Below are 26816 nucleotides of genomic sequence, written 5' to 3' on the forward strand. Positions count from 1 at the left end.
ATGAGAACCATACATCTTAGAGCGGCGGCAACTGCAGAGACGCCCTAGTCCACCACAGCCCAGGGACTCATCCAAGGTCGCTCGGCTGCTCAGTGGCAGAGCCAAGACTCGAACCTCTGTCTCCGAACACCTGGGGAAATGTGCTCCTTGTTACACCCTGTGGTGATAGAGTCAAACTTTGTCTGGATCCCAGGAGTGTCCTATAGGATTCCAAGTTTCAGAAAATGCAGAGAATGTAGAAACAGAGAGATTTTCCTCTTTCTCAATAGGAAGAGTGTCACTGGAAAGAATGCCAGTGGGGAAACGTACACAGACCTTTGCAGATAATTTGAGAGATGCTACTTTTACATAAATCCAAAATTTTGTTTCCCACAGTCAGAAGAGAACTGCAAAATAAAGGCTACTTTCCATTAATATTTGGGGTCTAACACAAAAGGGCAGAAGAGCTCCTGGAAGCATTTAACGACACACATGCCATTTTAAGTTGTTATAGCTGCTGGCTGTCCAATCAGAAGCCAGAATGAAAGGGGCTGTAACCGTTATCCGTACAGCTGATATGCTGTACAAACTCCAGTGCCATTCCCTCGTGCTATTCCTTCTGAGTCTTCGTCTGAGTGGCAGGATAAGGGGGTGTTTAATAAGTACGGGAGGGCCTCCTAACTGAACCTTCTCCCTGCTTGGCTCTCAAGAGCCCACTCAGACATATCAGGGACTGCTGGAGTCAGAAGCTTTTCTTCTCACTGGAGTCAGAAGCTTTTCTTCTCACTCACAAGATGCCAGCTCAGAGGCAGAAGCAGTCAGAAGTTCCCGCCTGGGGCAAGAAGAGAGTCTCTGCCTGTCTTAAGTGTGAAGGCTTCCTGAGGACATTCCATCCACCCCTGACTCCCTCTCTCCTCCACGATACACTATTCCTGGAGTAACTTCCACTCTCTTCTCTCACTTTCCTCTTCTCTTGTTCTAACAATTGTCTTTGTGTTAGAGTTAGAGGCCTTTGGGCTGAAATACTTAAAAAGGACCCCCCCAAATTAGTGAAGTGTGCATCAAGGGCGCCCTTTTACACTGAACTTGAGAAGTACCCACGTGCCAAAGATGGGATTAGCTGTACACAGGGCACGATCAGACTGGCGATTAGAGAAAGGAGAGTAGCGACCTGCAAGTGTCAGGATGTTTGCAAGTTATTGTTTAGAATGCCCTGCACACACGCTGCTTGGAAGGAGTGTATTGCATTCATTCATTCCTTCATCCATGCCTTCGCCCAACGAGTATTGTGTGCCTAGAACTGTGCTCATCACCGAGGCCGTGTGTTAGAGATCTGGCCCCTTCCCTTGGGGAGCATAACAGGAGAGGCCGACATTAATACAATAATATAAACAAACCACGGAATGACAACAGTGCTGAGTATGACATCAGGAGAACAGGGAGTTTTGCGGGGGCTTCTCACTGGGAGATTTCTCCTAGTTCAGGTGCACAGAGAGACTTTCCCTGACGAAGTGCCAAAGCTAAGACCTGAGGGCTATAGGCATTATACGCGTGAAGGGGCGTGGAGAAGAAGGAGGGCGTTCTAGGCAGACCGACTGGCTTGGACAGAAGCCCAGAGCTGGGCACTGGAAGAAGGCCAGCCCCAGTGCAGCGGTGAGGGCAGGGCTGACCCTGGATGGAGCCCCCCACACCCCACCCCCACGCCAGCCAAGCAATACCAAGCGCCCTGCCCCTGCCTTCTGGCTCTACATTCAGGCAACACGTTCCTAATCTGCTCACCGACTGCTGTTCCTCCTGGGAGAAAAGTCAAACATTCTGTCCCTTTGATTGTTTCTGGGAGGCAGGCTCTGCTGCATCTCCTGCACACATGCTGGAGTCAGAATGATGGGCCCATCGTTAGCTGTTTTAGCTTAAATAAGTCACTTATATCCCCAAGTCTCATTTGCTCATCTGTAAGATGGAGATATATCTATTCATGCAGAGAAGCCTTCCCTGCATCTCCAAGCCACAGAAGCCAGTAGTCATTCCCTCACCCCCTAAGTTATTTCTATGCGCAGGTCCTTCTTACAGCAGCTCTGTGATGGTTATGATTAGTTTCACCTGTCAACTAGGCCAGGCTACATAGTACCAGCTATTCAATGACACACTAACCTAGGTTATTTTGCAGATGTGATTAATGTCTATAATCAGTTGATTTTAAATAAAGGAGATTATCCCCAATAATCTGGGTGGGCCTAATCCAATCAATCGAAGTTTTTCAAAGCGAAACCTTTTGGAGAAGAAATGCTGCCTCAAGAAGGCATCAGCTCCTGCTCAGAGTCTTCAACCTGAAGGCCCACCTTACAGATTGCAGACTTGCCATCCCCTGCAATCACGTGAGCCAATTCCTTGAAAATCTGTAGTGGGATATAGAGGCTGTCTGGAGACCGCTGATTGAAACCTCCTGCAATGAGAATATAAGCTCCCTGAGAGCAAAAGCCTTGTTGGCCTAATTCAGCACCAGAACAGTTCCCAGCATCAGAACAGTTCCTGGCACACAGATGATGCCCAGGGAATATCTGCTATCCAATTGGATATTTACCAAAGGCCCTGGCACTCCTCACTGCCTGCACATGGCCATCAAGTCCCAGGGACTCACTCCTCGAAAATCTCTTTCACATTCATGTTTTTCTCCTCAGTGCTGCTCCTTCCTTCATAATTTCATTACTTTTTTTTCCCCCCTGTATTTTTGCAGTAACATTCAAACTGGTCTCCATGCCACCAGTCTTTTCCTGTTCTCTTCATCCCACTCATCCTTGCCAGATTTATCTTCCTAAAATAAAGGAGGAGTTATGTCGCCCCCTTGTTCCGTTCTGTTCTGTGCTAGGAGAGGGTAACAAAGATGAATAAGACAAGGTCCCTCCCTTCAGGGCAGTGCCACAGGCCTTCAGGGGACCCTTCAGTGGAACCACAGTGTAAAGGCCATCAAGAGGCCACGCTCCTGGGTCCACTGTGTTGTGGCTGTTGGATCTTAGGCAAGTCTTAGCTCTTCAAGTCTCAGTTCCTCATCTGTGATATTTTATCTTACAGGCTTATAGGTATGGAGTTTGCAAGTGAATGAATATGTGCGCGTGCGCGTGAGAGAGAGAGAGAGAGAGACCCACAAAGGTTCAACCCTAAGTCCTGGCCCTCCTTAACTATAAGCCACCATTAGTCTTAATACCACCACTGCATCTTGATTTTAGATATTATGCTATTACTCTGATGTCTGCTCTTCAGAATAAACTTTCTAACGCTGAAAGCAAGTAACTGCAAATTAAAAAAACTGAAAATAAAAAACAAAAAGGGAACGAGGGGAACTAAGGGCCAAAAATAAAAAGTGCTGAAATGACACATCGGATGATCATGCTGATTATTAACTCCGGCCATTTACTTCTAGCCCCATACTTCTTATGCTAACCATCAACTACGAAGACTGTCCTTATAATGGGAATCGTAAAACATTTTTCCCCCTCCCAAATGGAAAGAAAAATACAAGTCACCAGACTAAATAAATAAACAAAGGAATAGGGAAAGAATCTGGAGGTTGGTGAAATGCACAACAGCTCAGCAAACATCTCAATGGCAAAGTCAATCTCAACGCGTCCTATTCACACGACTGGCAGTTGAGCACTGGCACTTCCCGTTTTCACAAAGGCTGCGTGAGCAAGTACATCCAGAGAACAACAGGACAGGATATTCGATCTCTTAACTAACCCATAAGCTGGAAATACAACTGAGGGTTGACCAAAACTTCTTCCTTATTCACCAATGGGAAGCAAACATTTTCGAAAGAGTTCTTCAAACACCTGACAAAAGATGATGTGGATAGCTGCATAATGATGCCTAGAGGATTGTGAATAATCCAATAGGTTCTCATATTTTTAGCAGTAATGAAAACCCAGCTCAACCTGTTTCTCCATCTACTGAGTCTTGTTTTCTGTTGTCCTGTATGTGTGACTCCTGCCCTGACGAAATGACATCTCCCCCCACCTGGAGGAGGAAGGGCTGTGCTGGTCTCCATCTCATGCCCTGTTGCAGGCTGGTAGATCCTGCCATCTGCCATGGAGGTTAGGATCCCGTGGCTTTCCTTTTGGCACCAGTGCAAGTTGTTTCATTCCCCTCGGTGAAATGGTCATCAAAGAAGTGACCCACTCAGGGACCTAAGAATCCCATTCTCCCAGGCACCATTAACTATTAAATAAAACACATCCAGTGCTTCTATGGGTAGTCGAACTGTTTCCTCAGAGCCTCTGAATAGTCTCTGTGAAGTTGTCAATGACGCAAGAATGAGGTTTTAATGAATAAATACTAATTTAATTGAATTAATAAATAATAAATAATACCTACCGGTTACCAAAAGCCTGCTATGTTCCAGACATGTTACATACATTATTAACTCACAGCAACCCTATGAGGTAAAAATTATTGTTTCCATTCTATGGCAGAAGAAGCTGAGGCCCATTAAAGTAAATTAAAGGACCTCAAGAGCTAGTCATCTGCAAAGCCAGGACTCAAACCCAGAGAGATTGGAGGGAAGAAATCCAAGGAGAAGGAACTAACATGAGGAAAGGCATAGCTGTAATGTTATGATATGGATAAGAAACACAGTTGGGTTGAAAGCTAGAAGACTTTAGAACAGGGGTGTCCAAATTGCAGCCTGCAATCAATCCATGGTTAATTGGCCCACAGCAAATTCCAAAAATATATTTAGTTTACTTAAATAAGCCAGGTGAGGCAATACATACTTCACCTTGAGTGAGTGGCCCGGCTATTTGTGTATTTTACCGCATATGACCATTGGTGAAAAACGTTGAAAAAAGTTTGGACACTCCTGATTTAGAAGTAAGAACAGAAAATAAAGTTGGAAAGGATGGGGCCAAATCAGCATTCTGAAATAATCTAGATGGCTGAGTAGAAAAGAGGTATGAACAGTGAGGAAAATAATCATGGGCCTAGCCAGATTTCCCTCATTCCTTGTGGTGATAAACTTCCACACTGTCTCACATTTCTACATCTCTCTATAGAAAGTCCTTGCAGTGGTGATCACGCAGTGTTTTGGGGCTTGATGTGAAGCAGACGCAGCCCCTCCCTACCATAAACTCCATCCAACTGGCCCAGTGCCACCCTGTGGGGGCGATTCCACCATTGGGCTTGGTCTGAAATGTTTGGACCAATTATAAGAAACTGCATTTCCCTGATTCCCTTTATTTAGGTTATTTAAACATCGTTGAAAAGAAAAAGAAAAAGAAGAAAAGGAAGGGGATAAAAGAGCTGTTACATAGAACCAGTAGTGACCATAATCTGGCTGTTGTTAAAAACAGAATTACTTTGTTTACACAAGGTAAGATGCAATGCTAGCACTTTTACCTGATGGAGAAAAAAATAAAAGAATGCAATAAAGTAAATTACTTCTCACCTCACTAGCATAAGCACTGCCTTCTGTGAAGAAGGTGGGTCTGTTTTCAGGCCCATAGTAACAGGAACTGTGAAGAAAGTGAAATCTTTCATGCTGGACTCGATTTGATTTGGTCTCCTTGGGGTTCTTACACATTTGGGTTAGAGGAAGATGGGGATTTCTGAGGCAGATTGTTAGCCATATTCCCTGAGAGCCGAGAGTAGAGCAAAGCACCCTCACAGAGCAGGGAGGGTGAGGTGTCTAATCCATACTCACTGGTACCGTGGAAAGAGGACGGGCTCAGAAGTCAGAAAACCTGGCTTTGCTTTGGGCCCTGTCACCAACCTCTCTGAGTTACGGGTTTTTTAAAAAGTTAAAATAAAAGGGCATTAATGGTACCTGCCCTATCTATAGTATAGGTTGTTGTGAGATACCAATTAGATATTATATGTAAAAGAGCTTCGTAAATAGTAGAGTACTTTTCAAAATTAAAGTATTATGATCAACAGCCACTTATTTCACCAGGTGTCCGTAGGATTGGGTTTAAACAGCATTAAAGAAAAACCAACACAAGTTAAAAAACTAAGACACTGCATCAGATACTCTTGTTACTACACTCAAATTTCTCTTTTAGCCACAGTGGAAGAAATCGATCCTTTGGGAATGCAAGTTAGGAGAGAACTGCCGAGCTCTTGTTCTGGGGCGAGTCTCACTCCTTTGGCTTCTGGTAGAGGGAGGCTCTGTGTTGAAAACTTGACCCTGGTCTAATTATATCATTTGGCTGGGGCAGCAAAGCTGGTTGGCACTCGTCCCGTCCGTCTAGTTGATTAATATAACTGGGATCAGGACATTTGAAGTCAGAATGCCATATTTAACAAGGTTATTACAGTTCAAGATTTCTCTCCTAAGGCGGCATGTGCTCTGTTGAAAATATGACAGAAAATAACACAGCAGACGTTATCAGCACTGCCATTTCCTCTTATGTTTCCTTCCTTTAATCCCTTAGATTAAGCGATACGCCTAATTTTTGGCTGTGTGCACATACAAATCCAAAGTAACCAAAGAAAAATTATTGGAAAATACCATCAGCACACTTTGAACTTAGCCTTATGTAATTTTGACTAATGTACAAAGTGAACCAGTTTTTTAAAAAAAGTCCACAGCATAGCTTCTTTGGTATTTAAAATTTGTTTCCCATTATTTTAAATGAAGGTATAAAATTGCATAAGTCTTAAGTAAGCTTGATGATTTCTTAAGTATGTACATACGGGGGTGGGGGCGCCAAAAAAATGTACACAAGTGGACACTTTGGTCAAGGTTGCTCAAGCAGTAGTTCACTGTCATCAGAAATGTCTGGATGCTGATGGTAACCACTTTGAGCACCTTTTGTAATTGCAGAAGTCAAATGTGACTTGTATTCATCTTTTGTTATTGGTATACATACATTGACTACTATAATTCTAATAGTTTTTCCCTTTCTTAAAATGTGTATCCATTTTTTTGGTGCCCTCTGTATTTATGTACACACTACCCAGGTGAAGGTGTATAGTTTCCAGCACCCCAGAGAATTCTCTCCCATTCCTTACCAGTCAACATCCACTGCTGGCCATGTATCCAGCCTTATGACATCTGTCACCATAGACTAGCTATGCTTGTCGTTGACTTTCATATAAATGGAATCATAAAGTATGTATTCCTTTTTGGCATGGCTTCTTTTGCTCAAAATAATGTTTTCGGATTCATATCTGCTTTGATGTATATTAATAGCTTGTTTCTTTTCATTGCTGAGTAATAGGCCATTGTATGTATGTACCCAGATTGGTTTATACATTTTTCTGTTGTTAGACATTTGGGTTCTTTTCATTTTTTGGCAATTATGAATAAACATTCTATGACCATTCTTGTACACATTCTTTCTGTGAACATATGCATTCATATCTCTTAGGTATATGTCTAAGAGTGCCATTGTTAAGTTAGAGGCTAGTGTATGTTTAACTTTAGTAGAAACTGTCAAACATATTCCCAAAGCAATTGTTCCATTTTAGATTCCCACCACACTGTAAAACTTTTAATTTGGCAGAGTACGTAAAATTATGTTGCTGAAAGAGTACGTTTTTTAAATAATGGTTTTCATGAACAATGACAATTGAATGGGATGCCTTATAGCAACATAAACATCAGATAAATTTGAAAAATGTAGTTAATTGATCAGTAATTTCTAGATAGGGAAGCATAAAGAAGAAGAGATAAAACTAAGTAAAGATAAAACTAAACAAAGATAAAAATTCCTAAATATTAAAAATAGTATCACATTTTATCAGTCCTAGGCCATTCCATTCTCCCACTCCACACACATTTTAACATCTCTAAAATTAGTAAGCATCTTACAGCTAACGACAATTTACATGAGATATAATATGATATATGAAGAGCTTGTGTTAGTCAACAGTAATACCTCAGACAAATCAATGGCACGGGAATTGAAACTAAGTGCTACGTTTGTATTTGATTATAAGATGACAAAAGTGTTTAAAATGGTACTACTTCACAGTTTCGAAGGAACACTAATGTACATCCTGCTCAGAAGGTGTAAATCGTTACCACCTTTCAGGAAAGCAGTTGGATAAAACTTATCAAGAGACTTTAAAATCTCTTTTGACCCAGTAAGTTCACTTTTAGGAATGTACCCTAACGGAAAAATATGGAAAAAATATATAAACAATTAAGGTCATGATTTTATAATGATGAAAACTGGAAGCAATTTAAATGCTGAACGACAGGAGAGCAGTTCAACTCCAATAATGGACTGTTATGCAACCACTAAAATATTTTAAAATAATTTCTAATGTTAGGAAATGCTTATTTTTTAATATTAAATGAGAAAGTAGAATAAAAATTGTATTAACGGCTTGACTCTATGATGCTTAACAATATACATGGTATATATTTAATAATATACCCTGTGTAACAATATATATGGGATTTATACACATGCATTATAAAAATTAAACATACCAATAATGACTATTTCTGAGTGGTAAGATTGTTTTTGTTTACTTCTTTCTACTTTTCTCTATTTTCAAAACTCCATAATTAGCAATGAAACCTTGAAGGTTATTTTAAAAATCATGTTTATATACAAACAGCTGCAAACAGAATGGCCAATAATTTAACTTGCATAACATGAGCAGGAAAGAGTAAGTCAAAACCTTATGAAAAACAGCCAACATTTATCACTCTTTTCAAAAAAAAGAACTTGGAAAAGAAAAAGTGTTCATAATCAAGCATATGTCATAGGCACATAGGGTAAAGCCAGGACAGACCATTTCTGCCTGTGTAGAAAGCACCCCTTTGTTTTTCACTTCAAGAGTTATAGGATTCATATTCAGAATCCTGATCACATTACAGCATTTTGTAAACTTTTTTTTGCTCATAAAGAGGTTGGAATTTTCTCTCCACATAGACATTCAGTTCATTTTGACTCATCTTATAAAATCAGACTGGTCCCTGGAGTTAAAAATCTTACCGAGCTAGTGTCTATTTTTAGTGCTTTTAGTACAACTTGATTGTGATGTTTTGAGTTTTCCTATGTTTAAATGATGTCCATTGTGACATCAGGTCATAATTCTTCTTTATGTCATGTTGTTTATTATAATATGATCGTGTCATGTCTGGCAAGGAGAGTGAATGAGAGCCCCGCCCCCAAAGGGCAATTCACAGATGAATATCAGGGTCCAACTGTGATGTTGCCTTGCATTGTCATTAAAGGATCCAAGACATGGATCCCATATCAGAGTTTCAGGAGAGGCAGGGGAGGCTAATAGATTGCCCATGTGGGTTTGGTTGGAAGCATCCAGTGAGAACAAGGAAACTCCCTGGGACACACACTGACCAAAACAGCCTTCCAGGGAGGCCCATTGGACTCCAGCCACTGTTAGTAAGGCACTTGGGTTACTACTGTGCTCTTACCTGCGTCAGCTCAGTAAATCTCATTAATTTGATTTTAACAAGGCTGAGCCTTGGCAGGAGACTCACTCGAGAACTCTTACTCTGGAAGTCTGTTCAGAAAGCTTTACAGATGGGTCCCTCTACTGTATGCCCAATGTACTTTATACTACCATGTTTCCCTGAAAATAAGACCTACCCGCATAATCAGCTCTAATGTGTCTTTTGAAGCTAAAATTAATATAATATCCCGTCTTGTTTTACTATAAGACTGGGTCTATAATATCATATCATATCATATCATATCATATCATAACATAACATAACATAACATAACATAACATAATATAATAAGTAATACTGGGTCTTATATTAATTTTTGCTCCAAAAGACGCAATTGAGCTGATTGTCCGGCTAAGTCTTATTTTCAGGGAGACATGGTAGATGTCTCCCAGAGCTATTTCTTTGGTAGAGGAAAATGTCACCTGTCTTTGGGGACAGGAGTTAATGGATTCTAGGATTTGAAGAGTCAATTAATAATTAGGTCCATGTTAAATATATTGTCAGTCACATCAACTGAGAAAGAAAAGTAGTTGGCTGTCTGACCGGTTAGATGGAAGGAGATGAGTTACAAGTGTCTTGTCAATTGTAGACACACAGTACATAACAGACCTTCAAAGAATCCATTGAAACTTGTAGACCAAATTTGGGCTTTCATTCAACAGCCCTCAAAAATTCCTTTTCCAAATCTCCAGGTCTACCACTTTTGGGTTCTATCTGACTCAGATATTGAAATGTCATTAGAAATTCCATTGCCAGTTAGAGTACATATGACCCCAGCTTGCACCTACAAGCTTCATTTGTCCTTTCACTATTAATCTGTACTGCACTTTTAACAGTAACACTAACTCTGTTTTTGATTTTTAGTCTAGCATATTACTGTGTTTAAATCTCCATTTCATCTCTTTCAACATGAATGCTATTAGCCATGTTCTGATCTTTGTAAAAATGTAGACTTAACTTTGAAATAAAAAAAGGAAACAGTATGACATATTCTATGTCCTGAATTACTAATGAGAGTTCTTAAATTGATGCAATTAAAATTTAACCTCATTCTTAAAACAGAGAGAAGGGAAAGAGGAAGGGTAGCATCGCATTTACACATAGACTCAAACAACTATTTATCCAAAAGAATTGTGCCTAAATGCCCCAGTTATGGGGTGTTCTTGGGCTGGATAACTCAAAAAAAAGTCTTTAAAAGATAAGCCAAAGTTGGTCCTCAACAGTTTTCAGTGAGAAAGAAAATCCGTTTCAATGCTTGAAATCTGTTTCTTCTATTATAGTTTTTGAGCAATAGTGTGCTAGCTGCTGGGTTTTTTTCTGTTGTTTAGAATCTGAATGGAAAGATATGAGCATGTTCTAAAAACAAACAAATACAGATGTATCTATCAGTCACCAACTGATACAGGCAGCCATTTTCAATTATTCCAACTGCTGACTCATGCTGTGTTTTCCTCCTGAATCTCTCCTGAACATGCTGGGATGTCCTTCTCTCTACATCCCCAGTGTCAGCACTCCTATTCAGGGCTCCAGCACCTCCTACTTTGACTTTGCAGTAGTCTTGAAGAAAGAGTAAAAGTAGGGAATATATAAAATGGAGTCACTTGAACTGAGATGCTAGATTTATTAATATTACGAAGGTTGCAGCATGAGGAAAGACTCTCTTCCTGTTCTAACTAGCTTGGGAACTTAAACTTTTTGAACTTGCCAGTCTTGTGTCAATGCCTGGATATACATCTGGGCCTGCAGATAACTTACCACTCTAATTACCCCCTGAATGACTCATGTATTCAGGCCCCCTGATTACGCCCTGATGGACGCACATATGCATATATTTGCCTGACATTCATTATCCAGACCACTGACCGTAACCAGACCTCCTGGCACCCACCTCCCAGACCATGTGGCATTCATCATGCAGACCGACTAACATGTCACTGATAAGTATCCTGGAGCCATCCAGTAGGGCAATGAACACAGGACCGGTAATTCTCAAGAATGTACTTCTTTCTATAAGAACTTTTAACTTTTCTTTCTTCTTTGGAACACTATTTGGGTTCCTGCTTGAATCAGTGTTTCCCGATTAGCTATTCCTTTTGATCTCAAATAAATGCTTGTTGCCGTTCACTTTGGCCTTTTATCTTTAGGTAACAGTCTCTTCACTGGTCTCTCTGATTCCAGTCAGATCCCTTTAAGCCACGTTCCACGTGGTGCCAACATGCTGTACATGTAGCACAAGCTGACCCCCTCAGCAGCACCTGGCTACAATCCAAACTACTCAGCTGGGCAGTCAGGTCCTCAATGATCTGGGCCGGCCTGCTGCTCCACCATTGCCCCGACACATGCGTTACACATTGACTATTCCAGGTTACCATTAGTTATCTTCACTTGGAATACTCTTCTTAGCTCTGACTGCCTGGAAAACTCTTTTAGTACAACTTTATGGAAAACAATTAGGCAATTTGAATTCCTCGCCTTAGGGAAAAAAAAGGAAATAATCCAAAATATGAACTAAGGGCTACACACAAAGCTATTTACTCCAGCCTTATTTATAATAGCAAGAAAAGTGTGTGTGTTGGGGGGCAACTTAAATGTTCAAAAATAATCAAATAAATTATGGCATATGGGATATTATATATCCATTCAAAATGATGTTGACAAAGTTTTAAATTCATGGAAAACATTTGTTCTAGAAAGGATTTCAACTGACTTAGGAGATGCAACTATCCAGAAAGATGCCATAAAACCAAAAAAAAGAAAGAAAAATAAGAATGGAAACATAAAATAGAGTCAGGGATGAGGCTACAAAAATACCTTTGGCTATGAATGGGCCATAAATTTGGCTCGTAGCTTTCTATCAACAAACAGAAAAAATATCTGGACAGTATCACCATTCAGTATCCACGATATAAAAACATTCACTTGCTTGGGAGAAATGCAGTTATTCTGTACATGAACTGCTCTGGCGAGTCCCCAGGGGGAAGACTACAAAACTCCTAACAAGAGATACAATGGCAGGTTCCCTAAGGTTGCCTCTTACAATAATCCCGGATAAAATGATGGCAATTACACTAGCCAACTCAGTTCTCTTGTAAGAAGCTAATAGGTAATAAGGCACGTTTTCAGTTTTCTGTGACTCTGCCTTGTTACAAAAGTACAATTTGGAGAAACATATACCAGGGGTGACAAAAAATATATATACAAGAGGACACTTTGGTCAACATTGCTCAAGCAGTAGTTTGCCATAATCAGAAGTGTCTGGACGCTGATGGAAACCATTTTGAGCACCTCTTATAATTGAGGAAGTCAAACGTGACTTGTATTTATTCATCTTTTGTTATCGGTATATATTGAGTATTACGATTTTAATAGTTTTTTCCTTAAAATGTGTACGCATTTTTTGGGCACCCTTTGTATTTCAATTAATCTCCCCAAATAACGTTTTTGTCATACTTCTGCTACACTTAATGAATTTACCGTTGTACTCACTGAAAAAGTACCTGGAGTCAGACTAATCTAGCTGGATAATTAAAAATAGACTTATCAGAATGAATAATTAAGGGGCAGGAGGAGAAGCAGAGAGCTTAGTGAGAAGGCTACTGCAGAAAGACAGGAAAGAACAGCGGTGCTGCTGATGTAGTGATGGTAACAGGTACAGACAGTTTTAAAAACGACAAGAGTAACATCCATTAGTATTGTAATACTAGTAATAATGGTAAATGTAAGTATGTAGAATTGTCATTATTTGTCAGGTTTTGAATTGAATATATAAAAACCAATTTCTAGTTAGCCAATTTAAATGAGATTCTTGAATCAAAATCTAAGTTCCTCCAAAGACATTTTCTTGTTAATAAAAGTCAAGCCCAAATTAAAAACAAAACACACGTTACCAGAGGGTAAGGGGGTGGGGGGTGGGAGATGAGGGTAAAGGGGATCAAATATATGGTGATGGAAGGAAAACTGACTCTGGGTCGTGAACACACAATGGGATTTATAGATGATGTAATACAGAATTGTACACCTGAAATCTACTATGTAGTTTTACTAACAATTGTCACCCCAATAAATTAAAAAAACCACACACGCACAAAGCTGCCACCTTTTCCTAGACTCTAGAAGTTTTTGGAATCACTTTTCGGCCTTTTGGCTAAGATCAAGTGTAGAAGTTTTTTTGGGGGGACTGTCACATTCTCTTCTTGTTAGTAAAAAAGATAAAAGGGAATGGAATCTACCTTTGGCTTCCTATTCATTCCTGATCATATTCTGTCTACTGATCACTTCATGATCAGGCATAAAATATTTTAAAGAGTTTATTAATTTAATTAAAATAGCATTAGTAAAACTGAGAATTGATTCTAAGGATCACAGATCTATTATTAAAGAAAAGTTGTACTTAAAGCTGGTAGGTATGCAAGTGTACAACTTAACCATGACTACAAATAAGGAAGGAAAATAATTTATTAGTTCATCCTACCATGTTTCCCCAAAAATAAGACCTACCCAGATCACCAGCTCTAATGCATCTTTTGGAGCAAAAATTAATATAAGACTTGGTCTTATTTTAATATAAGACCGCGTCTTATATGATATAAGACTGGGTCATATAATGTAATATAATTGTAATATTATAATAATATATAATATAATATAATACTGGGTCTTATATTAATTTTTGCTCCAAAAGACGCATTAGAGCTGATGGTCTGGCTAGGTCTTATTTTCGGAGAAACATCGTAACTTGTGCAAGAGTTTCCAAAAGAGACAAACAAGAGAACTGAGAATATGGTGGGATGAGAGCATCCCTGGGCAATATGGAAAGACACCCTACACAGCAACAATAGGGCAAAGACGTACCCACTGTGTCAGGAGTTAGGAGGCCACAGAAAAGAGTATGAGAGAAGGAAGACAATAAACTGGAATATTTTTTGAAAGTTTTTACTCCAAGGAGATGCAAAGAATTCTGTGGATGAGTCAGCCTGGAAATAATGGAGAGAGAGTCTCTATGAAGTTCATAGGAGCAGAGGCTTGATAATACCCCAGAGGAAATTATCTAGCAAAAAAGCAAATGCCAGTGCATTGGTTTGATAACATCCATTAGTGCAAACTGTCTGGCAGAAACCAGCAAAGGGCATACAAATATCTTGGTTTTAAAGTCAGCATGGAAAAAAAATGTAGGAGCTCTTCAAAGAGATATGTGTGGCGTCTAAGATCAAACAGTAATTAGCTATAACCTGTGTTTGGTAATGCTCAATGCATTTTGTTATTTAAGGCAGGGCCCACAATAAGGAAATAAAAGCAGATGGACAATAATGAGTTTGAAGCAAAAGGAATCAAGGAATGAGCTGAGAACCTAATAATGATGTAAAAAGGAAGGGCTTGAGGCCAAACTGAATTGGCCTGGGGCAAGGGCTAGTATAAGTAACACCAAATTCCTAAAGTGCTGTTTGTTTGTTTTTTTTTGTGGTAAATATTAAAATGCAATTTTTTTTCTTGGTTAATATTTCCAAAACATTATACTGTGAAAGGAGAGCTGGAATAATATACCATGACAATGTAAACACTGCTAAAGCAATGTAATTTGTCGTTATTAAAAATTGAAGTCAGCCAAATGTTCCCCAACAGGAGCATGGTAAATTAAACCGCGGTGCGTCTCGGGCTGGGATGTTATGCAACCTCCAGCAGCTGTGTGTGGTAACGTGGGATATACTCATAACAGAGTTCTCAATGAACAAGCTGCTTTGCACGGTATGAATTATGGGGCTGAAGTCATGCTGTATATAGTTTTAAAACAGATTTTCTTACATTTGGAAAGTTCTTTGGATTCTCAGGAAAAAATTGCTATTTAATTTTATTTGTTTTGGATATTTTTTTTTATTAGTAGCAGCCTCACAGGGCTCTGTGAGGAAAGCACTTTCTTTGTTTATAACTGTCAGGCTTTAGAAAACCCTTAATGAAATCTGCACAGATGAAAGGCTGAGAGGTTTTTTGGTTCATATGCTGCCATTGTTTGCCAGTGTTTCTAAAAGTCACCAAATAAACACCAAGTGTAAGGTCTATAGAGAGAATTTATGCATAGTACCCTCATATGAAGGAAACTACTAAGTATTTAGGTGCCAGATTTACGATTTTTTCTAAGATAGTCAAGTATCTACAAACTAAGGAAAGCGAATCCCACTGGAAGGCCGTAGCTGGGACACCAGAGTGCAGTTTCCTCAAGCCTGGTTTCCTAAAGATCAATTATCCTAAAAGCATTTCAAGTACAATCCGTTCCCCTTGGGAGTTTCTGCATTTATTTAAGTATCCTGTTTTTGTTTTTTGTCACTTTGTCATTTTGGGATTATTAAACCAATTCCTCTAAAGGCATATTTTATTTCTCTTGTAATTCTAATAAATAGTTCTCAGAGATGCATTGTTTTATGAATGAATGGATTGTTTCATATCTTTGTGTGTCTTCCATCTTTGTGTATTTTTTTCTACTTTATTTGCTTAAATACTCTACGGATTTTTAAAGCCAATCTTTCTAAGTGAAGACCATTTCTTCAAAGCAGAATTTAATTTGTATTTTTAGGACACTTGCACAGATGCAAGGACCCTAAATCAATTACAGAAGGATAGCATTTAGACAATTCTAAAATAATTTAATTGAAGTATCTAAATTAATTTTAACTGTAAAAATCATTCAGACACCTTAACAGTAAATTTCAATTAGGACGAGGGATGAGGGTTATGTGAAAATCACCTGGGAAGATTACACACTGGCACCTTCTCCTAGATTTTAGAAGTTTTGAGGAGGGACTGTCACATTCTGTTCCTATTCGTAAATACAAACAAACAAACAAACAAACAAACAAAAAACAAGGGAAATGGAGTCTGCTGTTGGCTTCCTACTCATTCCTGACCATATTCTGGTTGCTGATCCCTTCATGATCATCCATAAAATACTTTGAAAGAGTTCATTCGTTTAATTAAAATAGCACTTGTGAAAATCAAGAACTGATTCTGAATATCACAGATCTGTTGTTCAAGAAAACTGGTGCAGGGAGCCATATCATCACACTGTTATCATGAGGCTCTAGTTCACAGCAGTAGACTTCCTTTGGTGCAAAAGGGATGAGATAAATATTTCTAATTTCACAAGTCACAATGTTCTCAAGGTTACACAAAAGGTTACACAAGGTTACACAAAGGTTACACAAAAAGAACGACACAGGAACACAGAAACACGTGGCAGATGGGCTGAGCAGGTCTGAGGCAGAGGCCAGCATGCCCCAGTGCAAAGCAGGCAACCTAGTGACTCACCGGCAGGGTAAGATCCGGACGATATCGCTGGGCTTGTACCCTTCAATACAAACTGCACAGTTGTCAAAATCGGACTCTGTTTCCTGCAACCGAGAAAGCACAGATGAGCTTACTTTCGTAGCTCTAGCTCTTGTGTCCCACACCCAACCAACATGTCAAAGGAGGGCGTGCCTGGAGCCAGGGTTTAGCAGTGTTAGGGCCAATTTTCTTAATGATTTACTGTATATTGGCTTAGTTTCTATTCCTTCCAACCTCCACTTTTTGTTTCTGGGTTCTACTGCAAGCGCTTTTGTAAGGAAACAATTTTTTAATGACCTATTACTAATAATGCTATTTATTATAACTAGAGGTGATATATTAAACACTCGAGGATGAGAAATATTATGTAGGGAGAATTGTCTGAATGATATGTAATTTACCCATTCCTTGGGAATCTAAAGTATACAACTCTAAAATAGTGGTTCTAACATTTTTTTCAAGTACATAAATCTCCTTTAATTCCCCATAAAATATTACTTATGTAATAGTCTTTGTTCTTTTATTATTCTCTGTTTGAAGGGGAAAAGTAAGGGAAAAAAATACTTTAAATTTAGTAGTGATTTTAAAAGAATTTTAGCTTATTAAGCTCAATAGCATTTTTATATAGTTGAAAAACAGCAGCCCATAATTAATGAGACAAATCAATTATCCAGACTAGAGACAACACCCGGTACACATTGCATCCCTTACAATGTCCCAGGAGTCCCAAAGCCATGTCTGCAATCCACTATTCTAAAATGTCTCCTGGGGAGCAGTGGACCACCCCGCTTTTGTGTCCCTCCTCAAGATCTGTTTCTGCTTTTGGCTGTACGTCACCCTTCTACAGCGAGGGAAGCTATTGAGACATATAGATAAGATACATAGTATAGAGACATACATAATTTGTCAGGGAATACTTTTATGTACTGCTTTATACACTTTGTATTGTTAAATTATTTTACAATTAGCTTTTATTATGTTCATAATCAGCAAAGATAATAAAAGTATTCTAATTCTGGAAGATAAAAAAAGGCAATGCAAAAAAAAAAAAAAAAAAAAAAAAAAAAAAAAAAAAAAAAAAAGACTGAGGTTCTAGATACCAGGTTTCAGAGGCCTGAGATATGCTGCCTGCATTTACTGTAGACTTAAGTGGAGGGTATCATTCAGCACATGACACTGTCTTCCATCCAAGAATTCAGGGAAAAACTCTTGCAAGTCATTAATACCAGACATAATCATTTTGTTTTTATCTTGTGGGACACTGGAATCAGGATATTAGATACTGTTTGAAAATTGAACATTGCTTCCTTCTTTGCATTGGCTGATAGGAAGCCCCACCATAAATTTGGGACCCATTTCTGTTATACATTTCAGATAATGTACTAATGTCATCCTGGCTTCATCTGTTTTTTTTTTTTTTTTTCTACACTTCCTTTTTAATGTCTCATATTTTCTATCCAACTACTTTGCTGTCCTATTGTATGCATTTTATAAACTTCTTTAAATCATATTTTAATAAAGACGGGTAAAATGACAGATGCTTCTTTGAGAACTATTAGCATGTATTCCCCCTTTCCCAGCTTTCTCGCTCTCCTGACCTGGCTGCCAGCAAAGCCAGGAGCTCCTCTGAATAGCTCCTCACCCAAAAGAAAAGCGGCTGTTACCTTGTCACCCTTCTTGATGGTTCTGACCTGGAGCTTGCTGATTGCTTTCTTTGCTGCATCTCCCAGTCGGCGCTGAAAAACAAAAAGCTGCTTGTTAGTAATAAAGACCTTGAATTCTTGACTCTGTGTCTGATGACACTTCATAAACCAGGGCAGCTATCTCTGAAATCACACAAAAGAGGCATGAATATTAATGATGATGGCTGGAAGACAGGGGTAGCTGATGTGTGTACAAAGGGGCTGTAGGAATTGAGGTCTATTAGAGAGCTCTTCTTGCCTAATTAGAGAAAGTCTTCATGCCTACTGTTAAGTAAGTGGCAGATGACATGGAAAGATCCTACTCCCCGTGACTTTAGTGCAGGTTACATCTCCACAGACTAGCAAACAAAACAAAACAAAACAAAAAAACCAAAAAACCAACCAACAAACAAACAAAAAAACAACTTAGTAATTTGCCCCGTCATCGCTTACTTTGTGAAATGGAGATAGCTAATCTGAAATAGCTGGAATAAATTTCTCCTCTTTTTCACAATTAGGGTTTACTGCTTGTGTATTCCTTTCAGTTTGGAATTTTAAGGAATTTCCTTTGCTTATGTAGACTCAATCTAGGTTTATGTTTGGTCTGTACTATCCTATCTCATCACATTCTTGCATACCAATTTTGCCTCCTTTGTGTATGTTTAAGTGTGAGTGGCAATATAGGAAAGTGCAGAAAACATACATGTTCAGTTAAAAAGTAATTAAAAAGCAAACCCCTGGGTAACTATCATCACCCACATGAAGAAATATTACATTATCCACTATTTCTCAAAATAAAGTTACCTTTCTAATGAGCGATGCAAAAATGCAATGATAGGGCAATGAGGAAGACTGAGAGACAGAGAGTGGGGAAAGAATTAAGTTTTAATCTGTCAAGGAAAAAAAGGGTTTGCTTCTGTGCTCGTGAGTTTTCCACATGTTATGTCACCTTCCTAGGTACTCGTATGTGTACTATTTGTCTGTATCGATGTGTATTTGCAGCATTAAAACGTATTTGAAGTATTAAGATAAATGGCACAGACATAAAAATATAATAAGCATTTGCTTTCACTAATTTTGTTCCTTTCGGAAGTAACATTCAAGCTTCTTTCTTTTTGTTAGAATAGTGAACATACTAGTGAACAGTTAATATATCCTAGGTACCATGCTAAACATTATGTGCGGTATCACCTTTATCCTTACAACAACCCTATGAGAAAAGCACTATTTCATAGAATGAACTGAGACTTATAGAGCGTGAGTGACTTGTTTTAATATCATAGAGTTAGTGAAAGGTCAGTCAGAATCTGAATAAAATTAAGTCTGACTTTAAAGCCAAAGCCAAACTACCATTCTCATTATTCACCAAACAATCACCTAATCGACCAACCAGCCGAAGTTTGCCAACCAACCAACAGCTGCCCAATCAGAGAGCCAACTAACCCACCAGCCAACCAACCAACATTTGGCTAACCAGATACCCAACCAATATCTAGCCAGCTAACAAGCCATCCAGCCAACCAATCAGCTAGCCCACCAATCAACATCTGGCCAGCCAGCTAAGAAGTCAACCAGCCATTCAGCCAACCAACTCACAAAACTGCTGGCCAACCAATCAAAATCTATTAAATGCCTATCATGAGGCACTTCCCTTAACACACAGCAGTTACAGTAAATAACTAGAATAACTAGAATTTCTAAATAAGTAGAAAAGGAGATGTTCTTCTTGTTAATTTACTGTTCTCTTTGATAGACTTACATACATTTGAGTTTTATGCAGAAATCCATGAGTAGCCAGCAAACTAAGGTAGCAGAAAAAATAGGAAAAGTCTATAATGATATGTAAACACCAAGGTGAACAGTGAGAAGAAAAGAACTGAGGTAAAACTAAACAGGGTGCAGCTCTCTTTCCTCTCCTCTTCCTCGGTGATTGATTATCCCTAGGTCTCACTCCACTCAAGCCACATTTTGGGGGAGCCCTTGCTAGGTGTCTTCTAGGAGAGAAGATCCCTGTAGTCTAAACCATCACAGTGGCATCGTGGCCATCTGCTTCCTAGCACGGTTACAGCATTTGCAAGTTGCTATTTTGAAGATCAATGCCTGTTACTTTTGTCTGGTGTAAGCGCCCCGAGGCTAGCACTGTGTGACGTTTGCTTCCCGTTCACTTGAATAAAGCCGCCGTCAGTAATCGTGCAGGACATATGTGGGATCACTGAGTGTGTCTCAGGCACAGCTCTGCGTTTGGAGATAAAACGGTAGTGAGAAAACACACAAAGTCCTGCTCTCTGTAACGTACCATCGAGTGGAAACTCTATAAATGGTTTATGAGTGAATACAATCTTAAACCAATAGCTTTGATTTAAAAGCATGGACAACAATCTGACAAATTTAGCTAGACAATGGGAAAATACGTGGACAAATCACAAGTAATACATGAGGTTAGGTAAGCAAAGCTATGTTCCTGACTTTGACAAAATCAGCCTGTGTCAGCTAAGAACTGCTTTTCATTGAAGAAGCCAGCAGCAAGAATGAAAACAAACAAAAAAGAATTGAAAGGCATGGAGAAGGGACTCCTAGTTATGGGGGGGAGTGAATGCAATTAACCTGCAGAATATTATATTCAGAATAAGAAATCTAGACCTGAGACAAACAAATGTTGATTGTTTTAATTTGAAGTTATGAACACAGATATTTCTGCAATTGTGTTTAATTGGTATATATAATAGCTGGCCCCAATTCCATCACTCAAATTGTTTTTTATTTTCAAAAGCTAAGCAGAACAATTAAGTAGCAAGGATTATTTTCAAACAATGATCATAGGTTATACTCAAGGGAAGACCAACGTTTTGTTTTGTTTTTTAAAGGAGGTGAACCAGAAATAATGCTTTCAAAAATTAATTTCATTTAAAACAATTCTTTAGCAAATGAAATATGCTTTTTGAATGGGAGCATGGATAGTAAATTCAAAGACAACTTTCTAGCTTGGCCATGTGTTAAACATTACTTTTGGCTATTTCTGAATAAACATGGGGTGTTTTTTTTTTTTTTTAAAAATCCCTTTCTCTCTTCCAGAAAAAAAAGCTCCTCCCTTTTCCCCATGTCCCTTTAAAGGAAAATGCAAGCTGCCTTTATTTAAAAAAAAAAAAAAAATGGTGTGTCTCTTCAGGAAATGAAAAGTAAACAGACAGTAGGGTACCAGGGATTATGGCTAAAAGCAGAGTTAATGGTTAGGGAATCAGAAAGAGAAATTCCATTACTGGCATTCTGGTGACTGAGAGCTGAGAGGTTAAAGGAGCTCAGTGGAGGATAAAGTCATTTGGAAGATGGGCTTCTCCAATTAGCAGAACTAACAGATGGAGAAATTAGATAATTCACATATACCTCTTTTGAAAAGGAAAATGATAGTGCTTTGTGAGTGGCTGATAAGGGATAAGAAAGTCTGACCTTTCAGGGGTAGAACAGACATTCTAGAGACCTGGAAAATACAGAAAAATGAGCTTCTGAGATACATATGACAAGTCATGGGACCATGTAGAGCTAAATTTTTCAGTAGAAGTCTAGATTAACAAAATAAGGAGATAAAGTTTGAAAAAATGGCATTTGCATGTAGTCAGATTTTGTCAGTATATGCCCATCTCTGTTTCTTTTTAAGTGACATGAAAATAAAACACTGAAATACTGACTTCTGAACAAAAAAACTCTCACTTTCAACAATTTTCCAACTAGTATTGTTGGATTTCCAAAATGCAAACTAATGAGATGATAAGTAAAAACATAAATATTCTTAATGAAATAGCCCAAGTAAAGCAGTTGTTGCTTTTGTAGTTGGTCTTTTCTGTTTCTGGGTTTTTAACTGCACCAAGTATAATAATAAATAGAGGTGCTTTGTCCCACATTCCTGTTGCTGATTTTTTTGGACAAGAGAGAGCAAACCACAGGCCCTTCTCAAAGTGAGTCATTATGGAACCTGCATGGGAATCTACAGATGAGAACCAGGAGTCCATCACAAAACACATCCTTTTCTGTGTGGTTCTCAGAAATGCAGGGTAACACAATATAAATGGAAGGCGTAATGTGATGCGAATGGAAGACCTAGGGACCACTTCAGGTTTGTAGAGGCTTTTGCTTCACGTGGGGGTCCCTCTCTCTTTTCCAGGGAGCTCCTACAGATTTTCTCCAACCCAACCAGATCCAAATCATACTTTTCGCTAAAGATTGTCAGGATTTGGGCCATTTTAGTAATTAGATTTATCCATCAATCTGATCTAAACGGGTGTAAGAAAGTATTTACCAAGGTTATTGGTTCCTTGACAATACTGAAGATACACTGTTTTATGGAAAATAAATACAGAATCATTTATTAAAAGAATGAAGTTCTACATAAATGCCGACAAGGAGGGTAAACAGTAACAGACTCTAGTTCAACCCAAGATACATAAATTAGTGACCTTCTGAATATTTAAGAAACTAAGAAAAATAAGACAGTTTCTTCTTGTCCCCTTTTGTGTTATAAACAGAAATGCAGTGGAAGGGATAAAAATACTAGGAACATGAAGCTGCCGAAACACAGCATCAAAGTCGAGTTTATGTTCTATCTCATTTGATTGGATAATTTTGTATCGTATTTGTCCCTTTTTTCTGACAGCTATATTTTATAATCATGATTGTCACCACCACCACCACCACTGGAAGCATAACAAAATATTTTTATGTTCTAGGTGAAGGGAGGACACTGTAAATGTAAACAGAGTTGCCCGGAACCTCATGTGGCCACGGGTGACTCAGACACTTCCCTCTCTCACTCTAGTACATAGTAATGATCCTTCCAGGCCTGGCTGAGGCAAGACTAATCTTTGCACCATCAGTTCAGTCCGTTTCTATGATGTAGGTCACCAGTCCATACATCCAACAAAATGGACAAAGGAATTACGCTGACTATATTCTGACAGCCTTGGTGACCTCCTAGATGGATGACTTAAAGCTGATTATGAACACACGACATGAGGAAAAATATCAGGGCTATTTTTTGTGGGAAGTGTTATTTGCTATTGAGGAGAAGGCAATGGTTTGGAAGTTAGAAGATCCAGCTTTTAGTCCTATTTCTATCACTGCCTAACGGTGTGACTCTGGCGAAGTCACTTAAACATTCTGGACTTCAGTTACCCTTCTTAGTAAAATTAGTCATGTCACTTCCAGTTTTACCAGCTCACAATTTTCATGTACGCAGAACAGAAGTGGGAGGCAAAGATCCCTTAAGACCTGAATTAAAAACCATGGATTTTTAATTCCATGGGTAATCCAGTGGGCTAATGACCCCACTGAATACTTCATGGATATAACACACATTTTGCCTTTCTGCCCCCTTGAGCGCTCTGCACTTTCTCAAGCAAGCAATGTCTGGCCAGTCAACTAAGGTAAAATGTCATTTTGGTACTTGTTCTTTAGGACACAGAAGCATTTCTGTCTGCAGAGCCGACCCTTGGTGGCTGACACTTGGTGTATTCTTTCCCCTTCCTTTTCTCTTTCCCTGTGAACTTCAAGTTTGTTTGAAATCCCATTATTTCTCTTGTTCCAGCATCCCTTCAGGACCAATGGGTGCAAATAAAATCAAAGAGACAGGAGTCATGTATATGGAAAGAATAGAAACAGGCATTCACAGGGAGAGGCAACTCTTTCAAGAAAACTTGATTGAATGTCATTACCAGGCCTCATGTAAAACAACACAAAGCAGGTCTTGTTTCCTTGGATTAGCCTCAAAGACACTATTGTTTATGAAAAACAGAAAAGAACCCACCTTACTTAGTTTATCTGATCTGCCCATATTTGAAATACCTGCCACCTATTGAGAGTCCTGTGGTTTTCAGGCCACAGACCCAGTCCTTGTGTCTGAGATGGGGTGTCCTAGGAAACGTATGACAATGTCCCAGAGCATCACCAGGAGGCAGGCTCACCTGCCACAGCAGGGCTGCTGCTTGCTGGCTTTGCCATTCTGCAGGGTTTCTATAAACAAGCAGCCAAAGTGGCACATCTGGAAAATGAGGGACACATGGATCCCTAACCTCCTGGTTAAGAGGAGGACTGCCCATAATGCACATGGTGCTCGGGGTCAAGCATCTGCCATGTACCTGGCTCCCCACCTCAAAGTTCAACAAGAGGTCACTAGAAGGGAGGTTGGTAGTTGGGCAGAATGAAGAATTCTTGGCCTTCTCTGTGGAGCCCTCAGAGGTGGAGAATCTTAGACTAGACATTAGAAAGGAACTACCAACCAATCCTTACTTCTACAGACAAAGAGGGCCAATATTCAAACAGTAGAATGTATTCAGTGTCACATGTACATTTTTTTTTGTAAGAGAAAACATCTCCATCCATAGCTGGTTTAATAAATATAACATAGGCAGAAAATTAAATGTTATGCAGTCATTAGGAATGAGAAGGCAGCTTCAACTGAGTGCTGATATCAATTAATCTCTAAGATACAGTGAGAAATAAAGATACAGAGTTAAGTATGCTATCATTTGTTTAAACACATCACACACACACATATATACACACACACAGACACACACACACACACACACAGACACACACACACACACACATACACATGTTTGTAAGCACATAAAATATGTCTAGAAGAGAAATTTTCCAGGGAGAAGACCTGGGTAACTAAAGGACAGACATGGGAAGACAATTACTTTTCATTTTTACCATTTTATACTTTTGCATTTTATACCACGTGTATATAGTATATGTCCCAAAATTAATTGCTCCTTAAAATAGCTTTTGTTTTTTTACCTCCTTGTTTTCCATTCCTAAGGAGGAAATCCTGGCTCTTCCCAAATTATGTTGCCGCTTTTAGCATAATCTCAGCTCACTTCCCCTTGCTCCCTTTATTATGTGCCTCAATAAATAATTGTCCAAAAAATCAGCAACAGGAATGTGGGACAAATCACCTCCACTTCACAGAACAATACCAGGAAAACATCAAAATAGGTGTATTGGGAAAAGATCTGAAAAGCAATACAGCCATTATTAACAGTGTTTATCTTGAGTCGGGTACAATATGTAGTTTTGGTTTTACCTTGGTATTTTCTTTGATTTCCAAAGTTGATACAATAACATCTCTTAACTTTTGTAATAATTTTTAAGTTTTTTCTTTTTTAACTTTTTGCTACTCACCTGGTTCCTATCTCTGGCATTTGCATATCGAAACCTCTGGATATAATAAAAGACCAGCCACGCGAGGGAAATGATCATCAGGACGATAAAGGAGATGGACACAAACACAACTGATGTGCGGCTCACGTATTTCTGCAAGTTGCGCGTTCCAATGGTGATGTACATCGTCACGGTGATGTTTCTTTCCAGCAGGCTGACTATCTCCTTCCCTTTTGGCTCAGGAATCATTATAGCCACGATGTCTTCTACACCTGTGGTGAGAGGGGCAAGGAAAGGCCGATAAGGGTAAGGGGGTAGGAGAGAGAGGGGGAGAATCATAGTGAGATGTCTGGATAGAGTAACACAACCACCAAATAATGACACTACTTTTGACAATTCTTTGCCAGATCTGATAGCCAGGTCTAATTCTAAGATCTAACAGCCAGAAATTGAGTCAAATTTTCTCTTTCTTTAGCTACCTTAGGAGGCTGCTGTCTTTTATGAGAAAAGAACCTAAAAGGAACTCATGATTTGGGTACCAGTGAGGTCACGATCCAGCTACCGTCCAACTCTCTAAGATGTTGTTGACTCTGATCTTAAAGGTAGACCCTTCCCAGCTCGTCCAAGTTCACAGTCCTATGTTGCACTTCACAGATGCCCTCGGGAGGGGAAAAGGAACTCTGTACCCCATGGCACAAGGATAAAGTGCCCAGTTTTGTGCCATCTGTCTTTGAGCTCTCTTTCTATCCCACAGACACTTTGAATGCGTGATTAAAGACCTCTACTTATCACTTTCAGGGCAATTTTAATCCTACAGTGAGGACCCAAAGCAACCCCACATAGGGTTTCTTCACAGTAAGATATGCCAACATCAAATAATGGTCTCAGGACTATTTCCTGCTTTTTCCCCCACCCAATTCAATGTAAACAGCTTGTGTATCCTCATACCAAGCTAGGGGAGATGGAGGCTGTACAGAAACTTCCGGGATTGTCTCATCTCTGCACTGTTAGTGCACAGTTGGAAGCAAGAGTGGCCACTTTCTTGTGTCTGAGTTATCGGTGCATTGTCCCTGTTCTTCATGACGCTGGGAGGCACAGCCTATTGGTGAGGAGCGCTGGGGCCTCCACAAGGGGGTCTTTAGTTAAAGAGATGATACCAGCTCCAAATGAACCAACTTGACATGTCACTGGCCTAGAGCATCAGTGTCACTAAGATAGGTTCTCAGCGATCACCCCAATTCAAAATTATGCCCCCAGAG

General features: G+C 39.2%; 1 protein-coding gene across 2 annotated transcripts in view; it reads right to left on the bottom strand.

The window, feature by feature from the left end:
* Positions 1-26816, bottom strand: part of RNF150 (ring finger protein 150) — a 171866-nt gene that overhangs the window by 39150 nt on the left and 105900 nt on the right. For both annotated transcript variants that reach the window (XM_081077721.1, XM_081077722.1), the window contains exons 2-4: positions 25579-25829; positions 18382-18453; positions 16700-16782 (exon numbers count right to left, since the gene is read on the bottom strand). In XM_081077721.1, the coding sequence (XP_080933847.1) occupies positions 16700-16782; positions 18382-18453; positions 25579-25829 (406 nt within the window). The remainder of the gene's footprint in view (positions 1-16699; positions 16783-18381; positions 18454-25578; positions 25830-26816) is intronic.

Source organism: Rhinolophus hipposideros (assembly GCF_964194185.1).
Source record: "Rhinolophus hipposideros genome assembly, chromosome: 16".
Lineage (NCBI taxonomy): Eukaryota > Metazoa > Chordata > Mammalia > Chiroptera > Rhinolophidae > Rhinolophus > Rhinolophus hipposideros.